This window comes from Phyllobates terribilis, unplaced genomic scaffold (genome assembly GCF_046119375.1).
Source record: "Phyllobates terribilis strain yellow unplaced genomic scaffold, ASM4611937v1 Scaffold_72__1_contigs__length_7157903, whole genome shotgun sequence".
NCBI lineage: Eukaryota > Metazoa > Chordata > Amphibia > Anura > Dendrobatidae > Phyllobates > Phyllobates terribilis.
Window position 1 is genome coordinate 7,015,001 of NW_027362832.1, and position 23,007 is coordinate 7,038,007.

At 46.8% G+C, this 23,007-nt stretch overlaps 1 protein-coding gene across 1 annotated transcript in view; it reads right to left on the bottom strand.

Moving 5' to 3' along the window:
* Positions 1 to 6,300: 6,300 nt before the first annotated feature.
* LOC141194474 (60 kDa heat shock protein, mitochondrial-like) overlaps positions 6,301 to 23,007 on the bottom strand; it is a 135,066-nt gene continuing 118,359 nt past the window's right edge. Inside the window, exon 7 of the mRNA XM_073662404.1 lies at positions 6,301 to 6,820. Coding sequence (XP_073518505.1) covers positions 6,671 to 6,820 — 150 coding nt within the window. The 3' untranslated portion in view covers positions 6,301 to 6,670. The remainder of the gene's footprint in view (positions 6,821 to 23,007) is intronic.

Genomic DNA, 23,007 nt, shown 5'->3' on the forward strand with positions numbered 1-23,007 from the left:
TATTGGTGACGGTCAAGATGATGTCTCCCTCTTGGATGTGGGACCCCCCCACACCAAGATATGGAATCTGAAGGATTTCTTAGGTCTTCTACAGCTGGGTGGGCTCTCAAAGCCGAGCCCCCTTGTAAGGTAAATAAGGGGTGTCTCCCAGAGTTTTGGCTGCTTGCTAAAAACCAGATCGGCCATTTTTCAAGCCATTCTTCTCAGGGACGTCGAACACACACACATCACGCGGCGCAAGAAGAATCCCCTCTAATTTCCGGGGAGCCGTCCCCCCCACAGAATCTGAGACCATCACCTCGTGGCGCAGATTTTGCTATTACTTATCCCTTTTATTTTAAGAACTGCTTATGCATACATGTAAATTGTCTCCTTTATAATATCCTGTATATATTTTGTAAACACTGCCCAACTTTGGGAGTAAATCATTATTATTTACCAGCTTCTTTCTTCTTGTCCTATGTCGAGCAAACACGTTCCTCACCCGCTAATTCACGTTACCTACCAGGTACCCGATCCACCTGTTAAGCGATCGGTGGTGGCAGTATTCCAGTGTTTATGTGATATTGTGGTTTGAGGGTGGCTGGTCGGAGGTATATATACGTTCCTGGAAGGAACTGGTGGTATATATACGTCCTGTCACATCACGTGCCGCAATAGTCGACATAAATTAGAGCAGCTGCACCCGTGCGTATCCTCGGTCAATACCGTGTTTGACCAGCAGGATAAGGGGGCGCCAGAGAGCTGCAAGGTCTGACCCAAGTGGGTGTCGTTTTCATGACAAATTGGTGGCAAGCGGTGGGATCATAGGACATTAGTGATCTGGTTTGAGCAATCATTCCTCTCACTAAAAACTTGCACAAAAGTTTTGAAGATCGAACTCAGTGTTTATTAGATCTGAGACAATACTGTATGTGTAGCAGTTACCCCTACCCTTCTTCGTTTTTTCTTACCTACCCACTAGTAATGGATCTGTGTCTCCCTTCCTTCCCTTCTGCTGCTGAAAGGAAGACCAAGAGTCACATCTGCTTCTGAGGATGTTTATCCGAGTCATCAGCCTCAGAAATCGCAGGTTAACAGCAGCTCAGATTAGAGACCAGGTCAATGCCACACAGAGTTCTAGCAGCAGACACATCTCTACAACAACTGTTAAGAGGAGACTTTGTGCAGCAGGCCTTCATGGTAAAATAGCTGCTAGGAAACCACTGCTAAGGACAGGCAACAAGCAGAAGAGACTTGTTTGGGCTAAAGAACACAAGGAATGGACATTAGACCAGTGGAAATCTGTGCTTTGGTCTGATGAGTCCAATTTTGAGATCTTTGGTTCCACCACCGTGTCTTTGTGCGACGCAGAAAAGGTGAACGGATGGACTCTACATGCCTGGCTCCCACCGTGAAGCATGGAAGAGGAGGTGTGATGGTGTGGGGGTGCTTTGCTGGTGACACTGTTGGGGATTTATTCAAAATTGAAGGCATACTGAACCAGCATGGCTACCATAGCATCTTGCAGAGGCATGCTATTCCATCCGGACTGGACCAAGGAAATGCAGTGGATGTTGTGTATATGGACTTTTTAAAAGCTTTTGATACGGTTCCACACAACAGGTTGATACATAAAATGAGAACAATGGGGATAGGGGAAAATATATGTATGTGGGTTAAGAACTGGCTCAGTGATAGGAAACAAAGGGTGGTTAATGGAACACACTCAGACTGGGTCACAGTTAACAGTGGGGTACCACAGGGGTCAGTATTGGGCCAGCTTCTTTTTAACATATTTATTAATGATCTTCTAGGGGGCATACAGAGTAATATTTCAATATTTGCAGATGGCACTAAACTCTGCAGGATAATCAATACAGAGGACAATTTTATATTACAGGAGGATCTATGTAAACTAGAAGCTTGGGCTGATAAATGGCAAATGAGCTTTAATGGGGATAAATGTAAGGTAATGCACTTGGGCAGAGGAAATAAAATGTATAATTGTATGCTTAATTGTAAAACACTGGGCAAAACTGTAACTGAAAAAGACCTGGGTGTATTGGTGGAAAACAAGCTCACGTTTGGTGGTCAGGGTCAGGCAGCTGCTGCAAAGGCAAATAAAATAATGGGATGCATTAAAAGAGGCATAGATGCTGATGAAGAGAACATAATTTTACCTCTATACAAGTCACTAGTCTGCAATACCAAGACAGGTTATTACACTAGGGGATATTTAGTTTGGTAAAACAAAGGCTTAGGGGTGATAATATTACTATGTACAAATATATGAGGGGACAGTACAAAGACCTTTCTACTGATCTTTTTACTCTGAGGCCTGAGACGGGGACAATGGGGCATCTTCTACGTCTGGAGGAAAGAAGGTTTAATCATAATCACAGACGGGGATTCTTTACTGTAAGAGCAGTGAGACTATGGAAATCTCTGCCGCATGATGTTGTAATGAGTAATGCACTACTAAAATTTAAGAAGAGCATGGATGCCTTTCTTGAAAAGTATAATATTACAGGTTATATATACTAGATTCCTTGATAGGGCGTTGATCCAGGGAACTAGTCTGATTGTCGTATGGAGTCAGGAATTTTTTTCCCCAATGTGGAACTTAGTGTTTGCCACATGTTTTTTTTTTGCCTTCCTCTGGATCAACCTGTTAGGCTATGCATTGAACTAGATGGACTTAGTCTTCCTTCAACCTTAAAAACTATGTTACTATGTTACATGGTATAGAACACAGTCTCGTTCTGGCCTTGATATCTCCTGGCCAACACTTAAGCCACACGGCTCTACGGGCTGCGTTGGACATGGCAGCCAACCTTGCTGCCAACCTGAGTCCGAGGAGGCATCCGCTAGGAAAAGCTGCTGCCCCCTGCATGAGTGGAACGTTGGATAATATCTCCTTTCTGGATGTATTATTTTGTAGGTGGGATTCAAGCTGTTCCAGCCATATCATCAAGGGCCTGGCCATACAAGTTGCAGCAACTGCCGGCTTTAAGGCCCCAGCAGTTTTTTCCCAGATCCCTTTGAGAAAGGTATCAGCTTTTCTGTCCAAAGGGTCCTTAAGGGCCTCCATATCATCAAAGGGGAGCGATGACTTCCTAGACGCCTTTGTTATATCAACATTTAGCTTTGGAGCTTTCTCCCAGGAGGAAGAGGCCAAGTCCTCAAAGGGATATTTCCTCTTAAAAAAAGAGGGGAGAGAACCCTTTCTATCCGGCCTTTCCCATTCTTTATGTATCAGATCCTGAAGCTTATTATTAATCGGAAAACACCTTTTTCTTTGTCCCAGTTCCCTGAACACAACGTCCTGGACTGATTTTTCTGGTCTGGTATAAGTAATGCCCATAGTTGAGTGGACCGATTAACCAGACCAATTTAATTTAGTGGGAAACAATGTTGACCTGTACCACTGTCTGAAGATGAGGAGGATTAAGAAGATGAATCGTCAGAGTCCACCTCATGGGCCGAATATCGGGGGTCATCAGAAGCTGGGGAGACCTCAATCTGTATCCTCCTTTCGCTTATATTTTTTAGAAAGGACTTTGCTGATCTCTGATTTTACTAGGGATTTTAACCCTGAGGCGAAACTAGGGGTCTCGTCCGCCAAAGTTTGGTTAATACAGGACAGGCACAGCCTTTTGGGATAGGAGTCCGTCAAAATGGCCTTACACGATGTACATTTTTTGTGCTTTGATTTGGAAGTAAACTTCTTCCCCTATTAAGAATAGACAAGGAAAAGGGGACACTCCATTACTACGTGAACTTTCTCAAAGATCACTTAACTAGACGGCTCAAAGGGCTGGTACTGGTTTGGAGGAAAGACCTTTCTCATCCGGGGGATGATCCCTGGAGGCTGCAGATCCGTTCATCCTGCTGGTGCCACGATGGGCAGACCTGGTCGCAGATCCTCGCCTTCCTGAGGTCCAGGTGTTACCGGTAACTTTAGGGCGTCGCGTCTCCTGGAGTTTCCCAAGCAGCCGCTGAGATGATGAGGATGGCTGCTGTTGAACTTGCTGCTGCTCACTTTCTGACTCCATTACAGAGAAAAAAAGTAGATAGAAAGCCTGGAGCAACGGTGCCTAGAAGCTTAAATAGCAGCACCAGCGCCACGCTTTTTTTTTTTTTTTTTTCTAAACACATTCTTTCTAAGGACAGGTGCACCTGCCCTCCGGGCGTGCCACCTGCTGGCCGCAGGGGTTATTGCAGCTCCCTTGGCATCTGAGCACACGTGGCTAAAACTTCCTGGTCCGGTCACGTGATTGCCGGGGCGCACAGCGGCGTCATCAAATCGCGTCCCCAGCTACACAGATAGCGGAAGCGTGCAGCCCTGCAGTATCATGCGGCGCTAAAGCCGCAACCTCCTACAGGGACACCGCTCCTGCCTAGCGCCAGAGCGATATGGGCGCCGCTCCCTCTTAACCATCCGGCAGCAGCGCAAAGCTGGGGCAGCTCACCCCAGGCAGGGGTGCCGCTCCCTAGAATGATGATGATTAGGCTGCCAACCCCAGATGGGGGCCGTCAGGAAAACTTGCCGGCCGGTGAATGCAGCTCTCTGGCGCCCCCTTGCCTCTCAGGTCAGTCAAGGTACTGCACCTAGAGCGAGTGGTCGCCGGAGAGGCTGTCCTGTAGCCCACTGGGTATTTGAGGCCCTCTGCAGTGAGTGCGGTATATATATATTTCCCTGGCTGCGCCAGTAATATATATCCACACCTCCGACCGTCACTGCCAGCCTTCCTCAAATCCCCCAGATGGTATGCTACCACCAGTTTCTCGCTTGATACAAGCCCGGTGTTAATGGACTTGTATCGGGTCTGGAACCAACCCGGTAGCATTATGGCTTCGGGAAGGAGAACAATTACAGAACAAAAGAAACAGAACTATTAAATTTTATATTTAATCCAAAAGGGAGGCAGTGTTTAGGAAAAATATATACAAGGATGTTACAAAGGGGACATTAAAATACATAAGCAGTTACATAAAATAAAACAAGATAAAGAGTGAAAATTACTTACACTACACGATCGCGGAGACGATTCAATATAGTGGGGGGGGGGGGTTCTCCAGATTGCTGTTATTGAACAGGACCCTTTGCGTATAATTCGTATTCCCCCCAGCAATGAGTACTTCTGTCTTCTCCATAGACTCTTTTATGCCTAAGGGAGATCTGGCCACACGCCCCTTGTGGTGACATCATGTCGGCCGGTCTCCAGCCTGTACATTTTTATTAGAAAATGCTAGCTTCTGCGATAACTCATCGTTCGTTGATCGCAGAAGCTCGCAAACTACGCCATATTTTCCCTCACGATTTTATCTTTCTTTTGATATCATGCATCCCATAGCTGCAGTCTACTATTCGGGTGTTTTTGCGCTGCAGCTCCCTGATTGTGGTTACAGCCGTGGAAAAATACCTGCATATTCTGGGGCTGATTTGGTCACTACCCATTTGGGTCTCGTTATTGTCGGACCTATGGAACTCATATTATTTCATAACTAATATCGGAGTCAGTGAGTCTGCAAATTCCCCTTTGAAGCTCGGGGAAGACCCTTCACAGTTACACACAAATTAGGAAAGCCTGCATTTTAAGTACCTCCGGTGTCTTTCAGGGACAAGAGGCCTGCTTCCTAACGAAGTTTTCACACTTCTTCCCTGGCCGTGTGTGAATAACTATTTATCAGTCGTGCGTTAAATTGGGGCTTTTGTGCTGAGCAGAAAGGGAATAAGGGAGGGGGGTGAACATGTGTGTCACGCAGATGGAAGGACATTTTCCTGAAATTAATATTTTATAATATTCCTGACAGGGGCACAGCCCCCACTGCCAGGGAGATGCTGGAGTAGCCGACCCCAGACAGGGGTGCATGTTACCATAGATGATACTGGAGCTGCTGACCCAAGGCAGGGGCGCCGCTCAACAGCCCGCTCTTCGGTATTCCGGACATCTACACAGGTAAGCCTGTCAGAGGTTCCCTCCATCAAAAACAGAAAACCAAAACTAAGGCGAGAGAGGCGTCGCCCCTTTAAGCCTGTAGGTTTCCTGTCCTTGGTGGGCGGATTCCCTCTCTCGTGGTGCGGTCATGGTCGACCGATAAACCACGGGATCTGCTGTTAGACTTAAAAATCATTGGATGCTTCAACTGAAGTATATTAGAAAAGTGCTTGTTGTTTTCCAATTAAATAGAAAAAACGTGAATTCAGTTAGGTTTGCCTAATATTCTATAAAGGGGTTGTATGAAACCTATCTCAGATGCAGGCTACAGACCGTAATGCATCAGTCGTGAGGCAATAAAAAAAACACACAAATACACAATTTACCTTTTATGGGGCACAAGTTTATACAGTAGTGCTTTTGAAGTGTCACAAAACACCTTATTAATTCAAACGGCCAATAATACTAAAGGCGCACACTTTATTTAGCTAAGAATAAGGTATTTAAAAAGTACAACTGTTGGACCTTTTAGTAAACATACGTACATAAATGAAAAATAGCACAAGCAGTGATATCTAAGGAATGTACAAAGATGTTTTGAAAAATACAAAATAAATTATGTAAAAAGCATGATTACAAATTAGACAACGCTTGCAAGGTCAGGAAATCCTCTTTTCACACTTTGCACAAACTTTGGAATCTCTGCTTAACGTCAGGGGAAGAAAAAAAAATCTTTCAGCTGGGCTTTAAAACATTCCTCCTCCCATTCCACCCATGCCGCCCATTCCACCCATGCCAGCATCTTTCTCTTCTTTTGGAATTTCCGTAACTACAGCTTCTGCGGTTGTTAACAACGATGCTACACCAGCTGCATCCAGCAGAGCAGTTCTTACAACCTGAAGTATAAAGAAAATAGAGAATTGAAATGTCATTAACTTCCCTGATATATTGGTACATATAATAGAAGGAAAAAAAGAACTATAAAATCTAAAAAGAAACTGGAAAAAAAAAGGAAAAAAAATCAATAAATTTGTTTCTAATAAGTAAAACAAAAGAACACTACAGTTGACACATTCTGCATCTGAAAGCATTAGCAGAGTGCCTCTTTTAATCTCCCTGGAATAAACAAAGCTATTTCTTTTTTTAAATTAAGTCACCATGGATGTAACAACATAGCCCTGTGGAGTGAGGAATCATTCATCGCTACTCAGTCTGATGGCAGAGTTTGTGTTTGCCAAATGCCAGGAGAGTGTTACGTACCTTACTGCATTGTGACATCTGTGAAGTTCGAGGTAGAAAGCATACTACTATCATGTTTCAGCACAATAGTGCCCTAGTGCACAAACTCAGGGTTGAGTAGGAATGACTTGACTGGAGCACAGAGCCCTAGCCTCAACCCCAACAAAAACCTTTGTGATGGAAGTCTTTGTGAAAGAGACTGGAAGCCAACATCAGTGCCTGATTCCACAGATGTTTTTCAGGATGACAGAGCAAAAATCCAACAAAACACAATCTTGTAGAAATATTTCCCAGAAGAGTTGAAGCTGCCACAAATGAGGGAACCTACTCTAATACCTATGATTTAAAATGGGAGGTCATACAAGTTTCCATAGGTGTTATGTGTAGGTGTCAATACTTTTGTCCATATAGTATGTAAGGCAATGATTGACTTTACTCCACGTAAAATCAACATGTTAGGATACATTCACATGATGAGTATTTGGTGAGTTTTTGATGTTGCTGATTTTCTCCACTTATTATCTAACTTAGACTATAAGACTCGTACTTGCGTTTTTTTTTCATTGCGTTTCTTACTGCATTTTTTAAATATAGTTTTTAACACTTTTTTCGTCTGTTATTGGTAAGACATGTTTTAAATAATGCCGCTTTTCTTGTTTTTTTATACTTCCTGGTATGTATCCTGGCATTGATAAAACTTTGATACAGTCATGTGTGGATTCCATGCATTTTTTACCTATGGATTTTCAGCATCGAATGCAATTCTATATGGAAAATCTGCACATAAAACTCAGCGTAACCACTAAAAGTAACAGATATTCTGCGGATTTCCACGCACTAAAGGTCAGTTTTACATTGAGTAAATAAAAAGCACAGTGGGCTATGGGCTATTTCTATAAATCCCATCTACTTTATTGGAACTGCAAGATGCATTTTTTTTCGTGTGAAAACATGCAGCGTCACAAACTCACCAAAAACTAATTGTGGAAACTTAAAACCTTATAGTCCCTAATCAGACCTGCAAAACTGAGATTTTAGTTAAAATTTACTAAGACTTTAATTTAATTTCATGAGAGCATCTTACTCATCCTGAACCCATGAAGATCATCATTTCTATGCTAAATAAATCTGTCAGACTTTATCTATCTATCTATCTATCTATCTATCTATCTATCTATCTATCTATCTATCTATCTATCTATCTATCTATCCACACTGCTCAAACAAATAAAGGGAACACTCAAATAACACATCCTAGATCTGAAAGAATGAAATATTCTCATTGAATACTTTGTTCTGTACAAAGTTGAATGTGCTGACAACAAAATCACACAAAAATCATCAATGGAAATCAAATTTATTTACCTATGGAGGCCTGGATTTTGAGTCACCACCAAAATTAAAGTGGAAAAACACACTACAGGCTGACCCAACTTTCAAGTAATGTCCTTAGCCCCTTTAAAGCCCATGACGTACTAATACGCGTCTGTGCCCGGGGCTTTAAGAGCCTGACAAGTATTAGTGCGTCATCGCGATCGCGCACACCGGCTGTGCGGGCGCGATCGCCGCCGGGTGCCAGCTGACAGTACCGGGTGTCAGCTGTGACAATGTGCAGGGAGCGGTCCCGCACAAAGTCGATCGCAGCATTGCGGTGGCTTATGGGAGGTGATCGGTATACTTACCTCCTCTTCCGGCCTCCAGCGCTGTCTGCCGCGGCTTCCCGGGTGTTGCCATGACGACCCGATGTCGTCATGACAACATCCGGGTCACCAGACAGCAGGAAGATTGTTTGGTCATGCACAGTGCATCTCCAAACAATCTTATCACTTATGTAGCCCTGACTGCCTGCATAGCACAGGGATGGTGCTCCATCCCTATGCTATGCAGGCGATCAGAATAAAAAAAGTGAAAGTCCCACAGTGGGACAAAGTAAAAAAGTAAAAAAAACTCCCAGAAAGTGAAAAAAAAATACTAAAAAAAAATAATCCACTAAAAATAAAAAGATAATGTACCCATCAATAAATATTATTATGAAAAAAAAAACTAACAATAAAAAGTACGCATATTTGGTATCGCCGCGTCCGTAACGACCTGACCTATAAAACTGTTCCTCTAGTTAACCCCTTCAGTGAACACGGTAAAAATAAATAAAAAACGAAGCAAAAAACAATGCTTTATCATCATACCGCCAAACAAAAATTGGAATAACACGCGATCAAAAAGACGAATATAAATAAAAATGGTACTGCTTAAAGTGTCATCTTGTCCCGCAAAAAGACGGATTTTGGTAAGAACTTACCTGTAAAATCCTTTTTAGCGAAGGAAGGGAGACAGACATTACTAGTGGGTAGGCGGAGCCCACACAGGATAGAACACCTCAGATTACAAAAAAGTGTTGACCGGCCCCCTCCAGCTTGGGCTCCTCCTACTCCAGCTCCCCAGTCCATACACAAGCTAAGGAAGAGCAATTAACACCAGCGGAGCAACACAACCCCTTCTGAAAAACTCAGAAAAAAGCAAGAAGACAGGTTATGCATATAACAGAAAAAACACACAGTCCCAGGTACTACTCACTGGACCTGACCACAGCGATGAGCTGGCAATGCTGGAACAGAGCCTTGGCGCGCCGACCCCAGCCCAGATAACTGCCATCAGAGAAGGGTCACGCCGCATCTGAAAACACAAAAACACACTTCTGCCATGGGAGGGAGCTGTGTCTCCCTTCCTTCCTTCGCTGAAAAGGATTTTACAGGTAAGTTCTTACCAAAATCCGTCTTTCAGCAGCAGAATGGAAGGAAGGGAGACACAGACATTACTAGTGGGACGTCCCAAAGCAGTCCAGAAATTAAGGGTGGGAAAACAACAACAGAGGCAGATTCCCAACAACTTAGATAAATGCGCAACCAGCGCTAAACACAAGTTAAAGAGATAACCTAAACTACAGCCGCCTGCAGGACCCTACGTCCTAAGGCCGCATCAGCGGAAGCACTGACGTCCACCTTATAAAACTTTGTAAAAGTGTGGACAGGTAGCCGCCCGGCAGAGTTGAGCTGCCGAGGCCCCTTGATGAAAAGCCCACGATGAACCCACAGCTCTCGTGGAGTGAGCTCGAATCTTAAATTGGGCAAGGCTCGCCCTTAAGTCGGTAAGCCTCTAAAATGGCCGACCGAATCCATCGAGCTATAGTGTCCTTGGCCACGACGACGACCTGCTGGAATCACAAAAAGTGAGTCCGACTTCCGAAAACCTTGAGTAATAGACAAATAGAGCTTTAACGCCCGCACTAAATCCAATGTGTGCAAGGCCCGTTCCTTCGCATTCCTCGGTTCTGGACAGAGCGAGGGCAACACAATATCCGGGTGAAACTCCAGAAAAGGAGGCGAGCAAGAAAGAGCCGCCAACTCGGAAACCCTTCTCAAAAAGGTGACCGCCACCAGGAAGGCAACCTTCCAGGAAAGCAATGAAAGGCTAACAGAGTCCATAGGCTCAAAAGGCCCATGTTCAAGAGCCTCCAAGACCAGATTGAGCCGCCAAGGAGTCACAAGTGCCTTCCGCGGCGGAAACTGACGGGTTACCCCGCGAAAAAAGGAAAGTATGTCCCTACGCGAGACGATAGCACCCTGAAGGGTCAGGTTTCCGCTCTATCCTTGCTGTTTCGGAAGGCTAACTGCCAAACCCTTGTCCAGCCCATACTGCAAAAAGGCCAACAAATTGGGAATGGAAAAAATCCTGGGGTTCCTTGAAGAACCCTAACACCACGAGAAGAAGGCTTCCCAAGTCTTGTGATAAATCCTAGTGGTAGCAAGACCTCTGGCAGCCACGCCGTCAAACGCAGAGACTTCAGGTCCGGATGACGAATGGGCCCCTGGGTTAACAGGTCCGGGCGAAGTGGAAGTGGAGGCACTGCCAGAAGCGACACCAGCGTTGAGAACCACGTCCTCCTTGGCCAATCTGGGGCCACCAACATAGCCGAGACTCTCTCCAGTTTGATCCGACGTAACACCAGAGGAAGTAAGGATATCAGCGGAAACACATAGATCAGCTCGAATTGGTCCCACGGAGCCACTAGAGCATCCACCGCCACAGCCTCCAGGTCCTTGTACCTGGACATTAACGTCGGTAACCTGGCGTTGAACCTGGATGCCATCAAATCCACTTGGGGAGTTCCCCAACGGGAGCACAGCAATGCAAAAACTTCCGGATGAAGACTCCATTCTCCGGGATCCACCTTCTCACGACTGAGGAAGTCCGCCGTGATATTCTGAACTCCTGGGATGTGAATCGCGGAGATGGCTGGAACCCTGGCCTCGGCCCATACCATGATCCGAGAGACCTCCATCATGAGCCTGGAGCTCCTCGTCCCACCTTGATGGTTGATATACGCGGCCGCCGTCGCGTTGTCTGTCTGCACTCGGACTGGCAGACCGCTTAAAGGGACCGTCCAGTGTTGGAGGCAAAGGAAAATCGCCCTCAACTCCAGGATGTTGATCGGCAGGACAGACTCTTCTGACGACCATACTCCCTGAACCCAGAGATCGTTCCAGACCCCCCCCCAGCCCGTCAGACTGGCATCGGTGGTTATGACCGACCACCGCGGAAGGACTTCCCCTGGAATAACGCTTCTGGATGTAACCACCATCCTAGAGACTCTCGCACCCTGTGTGAGATGATGACACTGCGATCCAGCGAAGCCTGCGATCGATCCCAACGGGTCAGAATGAGCATTTGGAGACCCCTGGAATGAAATTGAGCAAACGGGACCGCCTCCATTGACGCCACCATCAAACCCAGAAGGCGCATACACCTTCGAAGGGACATTGCTGTCGAAGACTTCATAACCCGTACATGTTGACGAAGACTTGCTTGATTGTCCGGAGGCAAGGACACCACTGCCCGTACCGTGTCGAAGTGCATCCCCAAAAACAGGATTGACTGCGACGGTTCCAGAGATGACTTCTTCCAATTGACTAGCCATCCGAAGTCTTCCAGGAGCTGAAGGGATAGATTGCGAGCCCTCACCGCCTCCTCCTCTGTGGACGCCACAATCAAAAGGTTGTCCAGATAGAGAAGAATTGTAACCCCCTGCCTTCGATGGATCGCCATGAGAGGTGCCAGAATTTTTGTAAAAACTCTGGGCGCTGAGGCCAACCCGAATGGCAGGGCCACAAACTGGTAATGGTCCTGACCTATGGCAAAACGTAGGAAGCGCTGGTGGGCCCTTCCGATGGGAATATGCAAATAAGCGTCGCGAATGTCGATTGAAACTAAAAAATTGTTCTGCGACAGAGCCGCCACAACCGAGCGAAGCGACTCCATGCGGAATTTCCGGGTCCGGACATGCAGATTCAATTTTTTGAGATCCAGAATGGGGCGAAATTTGTCCTCCTTTTTGGGGACCACAAAGAGGTTGGAGTAAAACCCCCTTCCCCAGTCCTCCGGCGGAACCGGCACCACCACACCATTCTGCAGAAGGAAATCGACCTCCCGCCGTAGAGCGGCAGCTAGCTCGGGCTCTGACGGAATGCGAAATTGGCAAAATCTGTCCGGGGGTCGAGAAAGAAACTCTATGAAATAGCCTGCCGACACAACCCGCGTCACCCAGGCGTCTGAAACGTGGGACGCCCAAGTCGACTCGAATTGGAGCAGGCGACCCCCCACTCGAGGAACCTCGAGTGAGACCCTGGCGTCAGTCCGCCTTAGCGGGCTTTTTGTCAGCTTCCTGTTTGTCTTGACGGAAGTTCTGTTTCCAGGGAGTGCGGGATTTCTGAGAGGTCTTTTTTCCTGAAAACGAGGGACGACCCGATCCCCAAGAGGGCTGACCGAACCGTCCCCTGGGCCGAAAGGGCCGCCGACTACTACCGGCACTAGACTTGCCAGACGCAGAAGCCACAGCTCTTCGCTGCGGTAAGGCCGTTTCTTTTGCCTTGGCCTTAGCAATCAGTTCCGTGAGGTCAGACCCAAACAGCTGACCACCCTTGTAAGCTAAACACAGCAAACCTTGCTTGGAAACCGCGTCTCCGGTCCACTGCTTAAGCCACAGTGCTCTTCTGATTGTGACAGCCGAGGATTGCGCCCTGGACAGCAGTGACGTAGTATCCAGAACTGCATCTCTGCCATATCGTGCTGCCTCTTCCAACAACCTGAAAAGCCCTTCTACCTCGGATAGCGGGGATCCATCTTGCCACGCCGTCCGTAGGCGGTCCAACCACCTCAGGGAAGCTTCACCAGCACACATGGCTCCTAACGCCGCTCTGAATCCATGACCCGCGGCCTCGTAGATGGATTTAGCCGCCATCTCCGTTTTTCTATCCAGCAGATCCTGCAGACTCGCCTTCCCTTTAACAGGAAGTAATGAAGATTTGCTAAGCTGGGATAAAGGGACATCCACTTCAGGAGAAGGAATCCAATTAGCAATCGACTCCGTAGAACACGGATACAGTGCCTCAAAAAACCGTGTCCCCTGAAAACGTTTATCCGGACACAGGCGTTCCTTCTCCACCGCCCCATCAAGTTCATCCAGAGATGGTAACATTGACCGCGACCTATGCGACTCCTGAAACAGCCGGGCCGACTTACCAGGGCGTCTAGTTACCTCCTCCGGTAACTAACGCCTCCCTCATAGCTCCAATAAAAGCATCCACACGGCCCAAAAGAGAGGCAGAGCGCCCCTGTCGATCCTCTTTATCCGAATCGGACATCTCCCCAGCAGAGCTTGAAGGGGAACCCTCCATATCAGATCTCCGAGTCGCTGCGCGGGGAGGACAGTACCGGCCTGTGGCGCTTCCTGCCATGAGAAGACAGTTGGGATCTAGCTGACACCCAATGACCTAGAAGGTCAGACAGGCTATCAATAGAACGAGTGAGAGCCTCCATTTTAACATCACTGAGCCCCCCGACCTGCGCTGCACTTGACGCCGTCGAGGACTCCTGCGAGTCAGATACGCGAGACTGATCCTGTAGCGAACCGGGGAGACTGTCTGCGCCTCCTGGACCCTGATCTGACATGCCCTCACACAGTATATAGCAGGCTTAAACCTGCCAGTAACTAGGACAGTGTGGCTTCTAAAAGGAAAGAAACGAACGCTGCAGGGTTAAAGCTCTTAAAGAGAGCTACCCCAGCTGTCCCCCAATTAAGGGTTAACCGCCTACCAGGGGGTTAATGCAGCAGACTCCCCACAACCTCTGCTAAATGAAAGAGGTGTGCGAGTCCCAGACAAAAAAAACTCTATATGAGGTAGTAGCTGCAGGGCAGCACAGTCTGCCATCTAATTGTGCCGCAGAAAGGTGTCCTGCGCTGTGGGGGTGAGGAGGTTAAGCTTCTGCCCTGACAGGCAGAAGCGACTCACCCAGCTGGCCGCGGTGCAGTGTTCCTTCGGTTCTGACGGGAGGAGAGGAGAGTGAGGAGCCGGAGGAGGCCGTCAGCAATGGCCGCCACGCAGTGAGAGAGAAGCCGGAAGGGGAGGGACAGGAGAAAGCGCGCGCTCAGAGCGCTACCTGCCCGCGAAAAGACCGGGAAGGCGAGAAGCCACGCCCCCCCGCCGGCATTCAAAAAAGCGCGCGACTCCTCCGCTCCTGCCCCGCTTCACATGTCCTGCAGGGATCCACCTGCGGACAAAAAACACACAGTCACCAACAGTACACATGTAACAGCGGCCGCCGCAGCAGCCGCTGAAGCACTCAAACACATTTACCAATGCCGAGTACTCACCCAGCTGAGCTCCACAGGGACCCCTAGGGATTTGTGGCGCTGTGGCCCTTAGCTTCCCCCAGGGCGGAGCGCGCAGGGACCCCAATGGCGCGGTTTGCGTCTCCACCGGGAAGCGTCCCTCATCCCCCGGGGCCGGCAGGGTTCTGCAGGGACCACCATAAAGGGTATGCAGATCCGCCAGGGGAGGGGTGGGGGTCCAGCAGCGCTGAGACCCCTGAGACCTCTAGACCACGGGGGGTCCAAGTCTCCGTCCGATAAAAATAATTTTTTTTCTGAGGAGCTGCTCCCGCAGCGACTATCCTCTGCGACCTCAAATTTTAGACTGGGGAGCTGGAGTAGGAGGAGCCCAAGCTGGAGGGGCCGGTCAACACTTTTTTGTAATCTGAGGTGTTCTATCCTGTGTGGGCTCCGCCTACCCACTAGTAATGTCTGTGTCTCCCTTCCTTCCATTCTGCTGCTGAAAACAAGCCGCCATACAGCACCATCATCCGAAAAATCAAAAAGTTAGAGCTCTCAGAATAAAGCGATGCAAAACAATAATTTTTTCTATAAAATAGCTTTTATTGTGTAAAAGCGCCAAAACATAGAAAAACGATATAAATGTGGTACCGCTGTAAACGTACTGACCCAAAGAATAAAGCTACCTTATCCATTTTACCACACACTGAGTAGAATAAAAAATTTTAAAAAAAACAATTCCTGAATTGTTGGTTTTTGTTTATTCTGCCTCCCAAAAGCTGAATAGAAAGCGATCAAAAAATGTCTTGCCTGAAAATGGCACCAATAAAAACGTCAACTCATCCCGCAAAAAACAAGCCGTCACATGACTCGGTCGGCCAAAATATGGAAAAATTATAGCTCAAAATATGGCGATGCAAAAACTAGATTTTACAAAATGTGTGTCTTTTAGTGTGTGACAGCTGTCAATCATAAAAATCCAATATGATTCTGGTATCGCTGTAGTCGCACAAACCCGAAGTATAAAGTCGTCTAATCACTTATACCGCAACTAGGAACGGCGTAAAAAATAAACGCTAGGGCTGGGGTTGTGCTAATGTTAGGGTTGGGGTTGTTTTTTTTTTTTTGTCAAAAGTAAAAAAAAAAAAAAAGATATGGCAACTAGTGTTGAACGCAAGTGCTCGCTACTTGAGTTTGCATCGGGTGCTCGGGTATGCACTGAGTATCGCGGGTGCTCGAGTTTCCGCCTCATATGCTCCGCGGCCAAAAAAAACTCGCAGGGATTGCCTGCCATGCACGAGCGATCCCCGCATGTTTTTTTTGGGGTGTCTAATAATCGTGAAACATGCGGGTGGGGACTCGAGCATTTCACTTGAGCACCCGTGATACATGGTGCATACCTGAGTACCCGATGCAAACTCAAGTAGCGAGCACTTGCGCTCAAGAGTAATGACAACTTATTCAATATGATGACCTAATGTTATCAAATTCTGTGTCGTACCTCTGGGTTCAAAATGTTCACTATACCCCTTAATAAAATCCTTGAGGGGTATAGTTCCCAAAATGGGGTCACTTGTGGGGGAGCTCCACTGTTTAGGCACTTAAGGGGCTCTCCAAACGCGACATGGTGTCCGCTAACAAATTGAATGGAAAATAGTCTCAAATTGCGTTTGGAGAGCCCCTGTGTGCCTAAACATTGGAGCTCCCCCACAAGTGACCCCATTTTGGAAACTAGACCACCCAAGGCACCTATCTAGATGCATAGTGAGCACTTGGAACCCCCAGGTGCTTCACAAATTGATTCGTAAAAATGAAAGTGTTTTTTTTTTTCTACTTTTTCATTTTTACAAATCAATTTGTGAAGCACCTAGGGGTTCCAAGTTCTCACTATGCATCTAGATAGGTGCCTTGGGGGGTCTAGTTTCCAAAATGGGGTCACTTGTGGGGGGTTTCCACTGTTTAGGCACATCAGGGGCTCTCCAAATGCAACATGGCGTGCGCTAATTATTCAAGCAAATTTTACAATCAAAAAGTCAAATGGCGCTCCTTCCCTTCCGAGCCCTGCCGTGCGCCCAAACAGTGGTTTTTCCCCACATATGGGGTATATGCGTGCCCAGGGGAAATTGCACAACAAATTTTGGGGTCCATTTTTTCTTGTTACCCTTGAGAAAATAAAAAAAATTGGGTCTAAAGTAACATTTTTGTGAAAAAAGTTAAATGTTCATTTTTTTCTTCCACATTCCAAAAATTCCTGTGAAGCACCTGAAGGGTTCTTGAATGTGGTTTTGAGCACCTTGAGGGGTGCAGTTTTTAGAATGGTGTCACTTTTGGGTATTTTCTGTCAAAGACCTCTCAAAGTGACTTCAAATGTGATGTGGTCCCTAAAAAAAATGGTTTTGTAAATTTTGTTGGAAAAATGAGAAATCGCTGGTCAACTTTTAACCCTGATAGCTCCCTAACAAAAAAAAATTTTGCTTCCAAAATTGTGCTGAAGTAAAGTAATCATGTGGGAAATGTTATAAATTAAACATTTTGTGTGACACATCTCTGATTTAAGGGCATAAAAATTAAAATTTTGAAAATTGCAAAATTTTCACCAAATTTCCGTTTTTTCACAAATAAACGCAAATGATATCGAAGAAATTTTACCACAATCATGAAGTACAATATGTCCCGAAAAAACAATCTCAGAATCAGGGGGATCCATCGAAGCGTTCCAGAGTAATTACCTCATAAAGTGACAGTGGTCAGAATTGTAAAAATTGGCCTGGTCATTAACGTGCAAACCACCTTCAGGGGTAAAGGGATTAAAACAAGTCAAAATGAGGCTCAGTATTGTGAATGCCCTCTACGTACCTGTATGACCTCCCTACAACGCCTGGGCATGCTCCTGATGAGGTTGCGGATGGTCTCCTGTGGGATCTCCTCCCAGACCTGGATTAAAGCATCCGCCACCTCCTGGACAGTCTGTGGAGCAACGTAATGTTTGTGGATGGAGCAAGACATGATGTCCCAGATGTGCTCAATCGGATTCAGGTCTGGAAAATGGGCGGGCCAGTCCACAGCTTCAATGCCTTCATCTTTCAGGAACTGCTGACACACTCCAGCCACATGAGGTCTGGCATTGTCCTGCATTACCAGGAACCCAGGGCCAACCGCACCAGCATATGCTCTCAAAAGTGGTCTGAGTATCTCATCTCGGTACCTAATGGCAGTCAGGCTACCTCTGGCGAGCACATGGAGGGCTGTGCGGCCCTCCAAAGAAATGCCACCCCACACCATTACTGACCCACTGCCAAACCGGTCATGATGAAGGATGTTGCAGGCAGCAGATCGCTCTCCACGGCGTCTTCAACCTCTGTCACATCTGTCACATGTGCTCAGTGTGAACCTGCTTTCATCTGTGAAGAGCACAGGGCGCCAGTGGCGATTTTGCCAATCCTGGTGTTCTGTGGCAAATGCCAAGCGTCGTGCACGGTGTTGGGCTGTGACACAACCCCCATCTGTTGATGTCGGGCCCTCATACCACCCTCATGGAGTCGGTTTCTAACAGTTTGTGCAGACACATGCACATTTGTGGCCTGCTGGAGGTCATTTTGCAGGGCTCTGGCAGTGCTCCTCCTGTTCCTCCTTGCATAAAGGCAGAGGTAGCAGTCCTGCTGCTGGGTTGTGGCCCTCCTACGGCCCCCTCCACGTCTCCGGGTGTACTGGCCCTTCTCCTGGTGGAGCCTCTGGACACTACGCAGACAGACACAGCAAACCTTCTTGCCACAGTTCGCATTGATGTGCCAACCTGGATGAGCTGCACTACCTGAGCAACTTCTGTGGGTTGTAGAGTCCGTCTCATGCTACCACGAGTGTGAAAGCACAACCAACATTCAAAAGTGACCAAAACATCAGCCAGAAAGCATTGGTAATGAGATGTGGTCTGTGGTCCCTACCTGCAGAACCACTCCTTTATTGAGTGTGTCTTGATAATTGCCAAAAATTTCCATCTATTGTCTATTCCATTTGCACAACAGCATGTGAAATTGAGTGTCAGTGTTGCTTCCTAAGTGGACAGTTTGATTTCACAGAAGTTAAAAGCAGGTTCACACTGACCACATGTGACAGACGTGACAGAGTCTCGAGACGCCGTGGAGAGCGATCTGCTGCCTGCAACATCCTTCAGCATGACTGGTTTGGCAGTGGGTCAGTAATGGTGTGGGGTGGCATTTCTTTGGAGGGCTGCACAGCCCTCCATGTGCTCGCCAGAGGTAGCCTGACTGCCATTAGATACCGAGATGAGATCCTCAGACCCCTTGTGAGACCATATGCTGGTGCGGTTGGCCCTGGGTTCCTCCTAATACAGGACAATGCCAGAACCCATGTGGTTGGAGTGTGTCAGCAGTTCCTGCAAGATAAGGGCATTGAAGCTATGGACTCATACGTTAAAGGTCGTAAAGGGGTTAAAACATGGCAAAGAAAAAGGCAAATTTATCACCAGATGTCAGGAAGCTTATTATTCTGAGTGTGAATTCAGGCAAAAGCCAAAAAGAGGTAGGTATGGAATTCAAATGTTCTCAGATTGTAGTGTCACGTATATTAAAGAAAGAAAAAGAAGGTTATGGAACAGCTGACAAACCTAGAAGTGGACGACCACTTACTCCAGAGTTGCTGTACAGATTTCACACGAAATGAAAGAATTATATGTCGTCAAAGTGAGTCGCCAAAATGTGGTGCAACGGCTAAAAGCAGTAGGGTTGGATGCACAAGTTCCAGGCAAGAAGCCTTTCATCTCTGCAAAGAACCGGAAGGTTCGACTTGAGTTTGCCAAAGAACACAGCCAATGGAAAGAGACAGATTGGTCTAAGGTGTTGTGGTCAGATGAATCCAAGTTCTATCTGTTTGGTAGTGATGGCAAGCACTATATATATCACCCAATTAGAAAACGTAATGATGCAAGGTACCAAACACCTACAGTGAAACATGATGGTGGCAATGTCATGGTTTGGGGCTGCTTTTCTACATTTGCCATTGGCCCTCTGCATAGAATTAATAGAAATATGAATTCTACCATGTACAAGGATATACAAGAGACTGTAATGCTGCCACATGGTAAAAGCGAAGTAGGCAGGAGATGGAAATTCCAGCCAGACAAGGATCCTAAGCACACATCCAGTTTACTAAAAGCCGGCATTAGTCTTACCGGTAATGAGGTTTCCAGTAATCCACGTGACAGCACTATAGGAGGAGTAATCCCATATCCTCTGTAGGGACGGGAAGCACAAGAGGTTAAAAGCCCTCCCACTCTCAACCTCCTCAGTGATTTTCCAAGAACCACATTGTTTGGGTACAACACAATTTTATTCTAGACTACATAGACATATGTTAAAGTCACATACAGTAGCAATATAGGGAGGGAAATAAGGGTGCCGTCATGTGGAATCCTGGAAACATCATTACCGGTAAGACCAATTCCGGTTTTCCAGTACGTCCCCATGACAGCACCATAAGAGTACACCCAAGAACTCATAGCTTACGGTGGGATAATTGCCTGAAGCACCTTCCTACCAAACGCATATCTCATCCAACGGTTTAGTCGGGGTAATTGCCACCAAGAAGACTGTTTTCAGAGTCAAGTTCTTCATTTCTAATTTATGAACTGGACCGAAGGAAGGTTTGCAAAGGACTCTCAGGACGAGATTCAGATCCCACGGAGGGGAAGAAATTCTCTGGGCAGGCCTAATTCTCTGGATTGCCTTGACAAATCTGATTATCCAGGGATGCAAGAACAATGATGTGTCAAAGAAAGCACTTAGTGCCGCAATCTGCTCCTTCAAGGTACTTGGTCTAAGATTGGTGTCAAATCCCACCTGGGATCGCAGGGATGTCTGGTTGAAAGGAGTCTAACGTCCTGTGGAACTGACAAAAAGGTCCTCCAGACTTTTTTATATATGGCTTGGGTTACAGGTTTTCTACTGGCCTGCATAGTCCGGATCACTCTGACGGATAAGCCTTTGGTTTTCAGGATCTCCCCTTCAGAAGACAGGCTGAAAGCTGGAGCTGTTGAAGATTCCGTTGAAACATTGGACCTTGCGTCAGAAGATCTTCCTGTAATGGTAAAATAATTGGGTCCTCTAACGCTAGATGACGTAGAAGGGAGAACCAACACCTCCTTGGCCAGAGTGGGACAATTGCCATGACTGTTACCAGATCTTCCTGAATCTTCCGCAGGACTCTCGGAATTAGGGGAGCAGGTGGGAAGGCATATGTTAGGCAGTCTCCCCAATACTGTGAGAGAGCGTCCACTGCCAGAGTGTGATGTCCTGGGTCGAGAGAGAAGAAAGATGTAGTCTTCGCATTCGTTCTGGATGCAAACAGGTCTAGATGAGGATGAACCCATCTGCGAGTCAGTTGTTGGAACACCTCTTCGTTCAGTTCCCATTCCGAAGCCTTTATTTGACGCCTGCTGAGTTAGTCTGCCTCTTGATTGTCGGAACCCCAAAGATGAACTGCTGAAATGGAGCTCACCATCTTCTCTATGCCTAAGAATACCGTGTTGGCCAGAGACTGGAGGAGTGGATGTATTGGTCCGCCCTGATGTTTGATGAAGGAGACTGCCGTGATGTTGTCCAACAAGTTCTTCACATGTCTGTCTCTCAAGACTGACCGGCTTCTCTGTAGAGCTTCCCAAATCGCCTGTAGTTCCCGAAAATTTGATGATCGGGTCCGAATCTCTGTGGACCATGTTCCTTGAAGATAACGATCTCCCACCCGAGCTCCCCATCCTGAGAGACTTGAGTCTGTGGTCACTAAAAGACAAGGTTCCAGAGTCCACTGCACTCCCTTCTGTAGATTTTGCTGGTCGAGCCACCAGTGTAGAGAGTCCTGGGCACCACTGGACAAAGACATCTTCATGTCTAGGTAATTCTGATGTTAGTCTCTCACTTCCAGGATGGATTTTTGAAGAGGCCTGGAATGAAAAACAACGAATGCTTTGTGGGATTGAGAGCATCTGGTCTTCCGGGAGATAAGACGTTCGCGTTCGGGAGTCGAGATAGACTCCCAAGAAGACGCGTTTAGTACCTGGGACAAGATTGGATTTTTCTTTGTTCACAATCAAACCCAGGCTGGTTGATGTCTGTAGGACAAATTCCAGATGTTGAGTCATATCTGCAGGGGATCCTGTGACCAACAGGAAGTCGTCCAAGTACAGAATGATGGTAATATCCCGGAGTCGGATATAGGCTACCACCTCTGCCATGATCTTCATAAAGATTCTGGGAGCAGATGACAGACCGAAGGGAAGACATCAGAACTGGTAGTCTAGAATCTGACTGCCTGATGGTAGCGCAAACCTCAGATCTTGCTGACTTGAGTAATGTATTGGCAGGTGGTAATATGCATCCCTGAGGTCCAGGGTGCACATTAACGCATCTGTGTCTATCATGGGAATGATCTCACTGATTCCATGCGTAATTTTCTGTAGCAGACCCATCGGTTTGGGGGTTTCAGATTGATAATTGTACGGAACTCCCCTGATGGGTTTTTTACTGAAAACAGAGAGGAGTAATGGCCCCGATGTTGGTCGTGTTCTGGAACTGGAACAATAACCTTCTGTTGTAGAAGCTTCTCTACGTCTGCACGTAGACGGGAAAGTGAGGCAAGGGAACCCCTTGTTAGGTGGAATTTTTGAGGGGGATCTTGAGAAAACTATCCTGTAACCCTGCGCTATAGTTGTTAATATCCAGGGATTTTGAATGACCCGATGCCAACTGTTTTTGAAAAACCTTAACTGCTCCCCTACTCTGACATAGTCAGTCGTTTTGAATGGGAGCTAGTACTGGGCTGGTATTTTTTATCTCCGCTCCCCTTATTAAAACTCCAGCTCGTGGATCCCCCTTTTTTCTGAGTGTTATGTTTACGGAAGGGGAAAGGTTTGTGAAAGGGCTGCTCCTTTTTCTCCTCAGCGAAGCCCTTTTTATCAGACGCTTTTTCTAGTATGTCATCTAACACTGGTCCGAATACTCTGAGCCCTGAAAATGGAATGGAGCACAGCTTGTTCTTAGAAGCTGTATCCCCAGACCATGTCTTTAACCAAACAGCTCTTCTGGCCGAGTTGGAAAGCGTATTAATTCTGGCAGTAAATCTGACCGATTCTGCCGAAGCGTCGGCCATAAAATTCATTGCCATTTT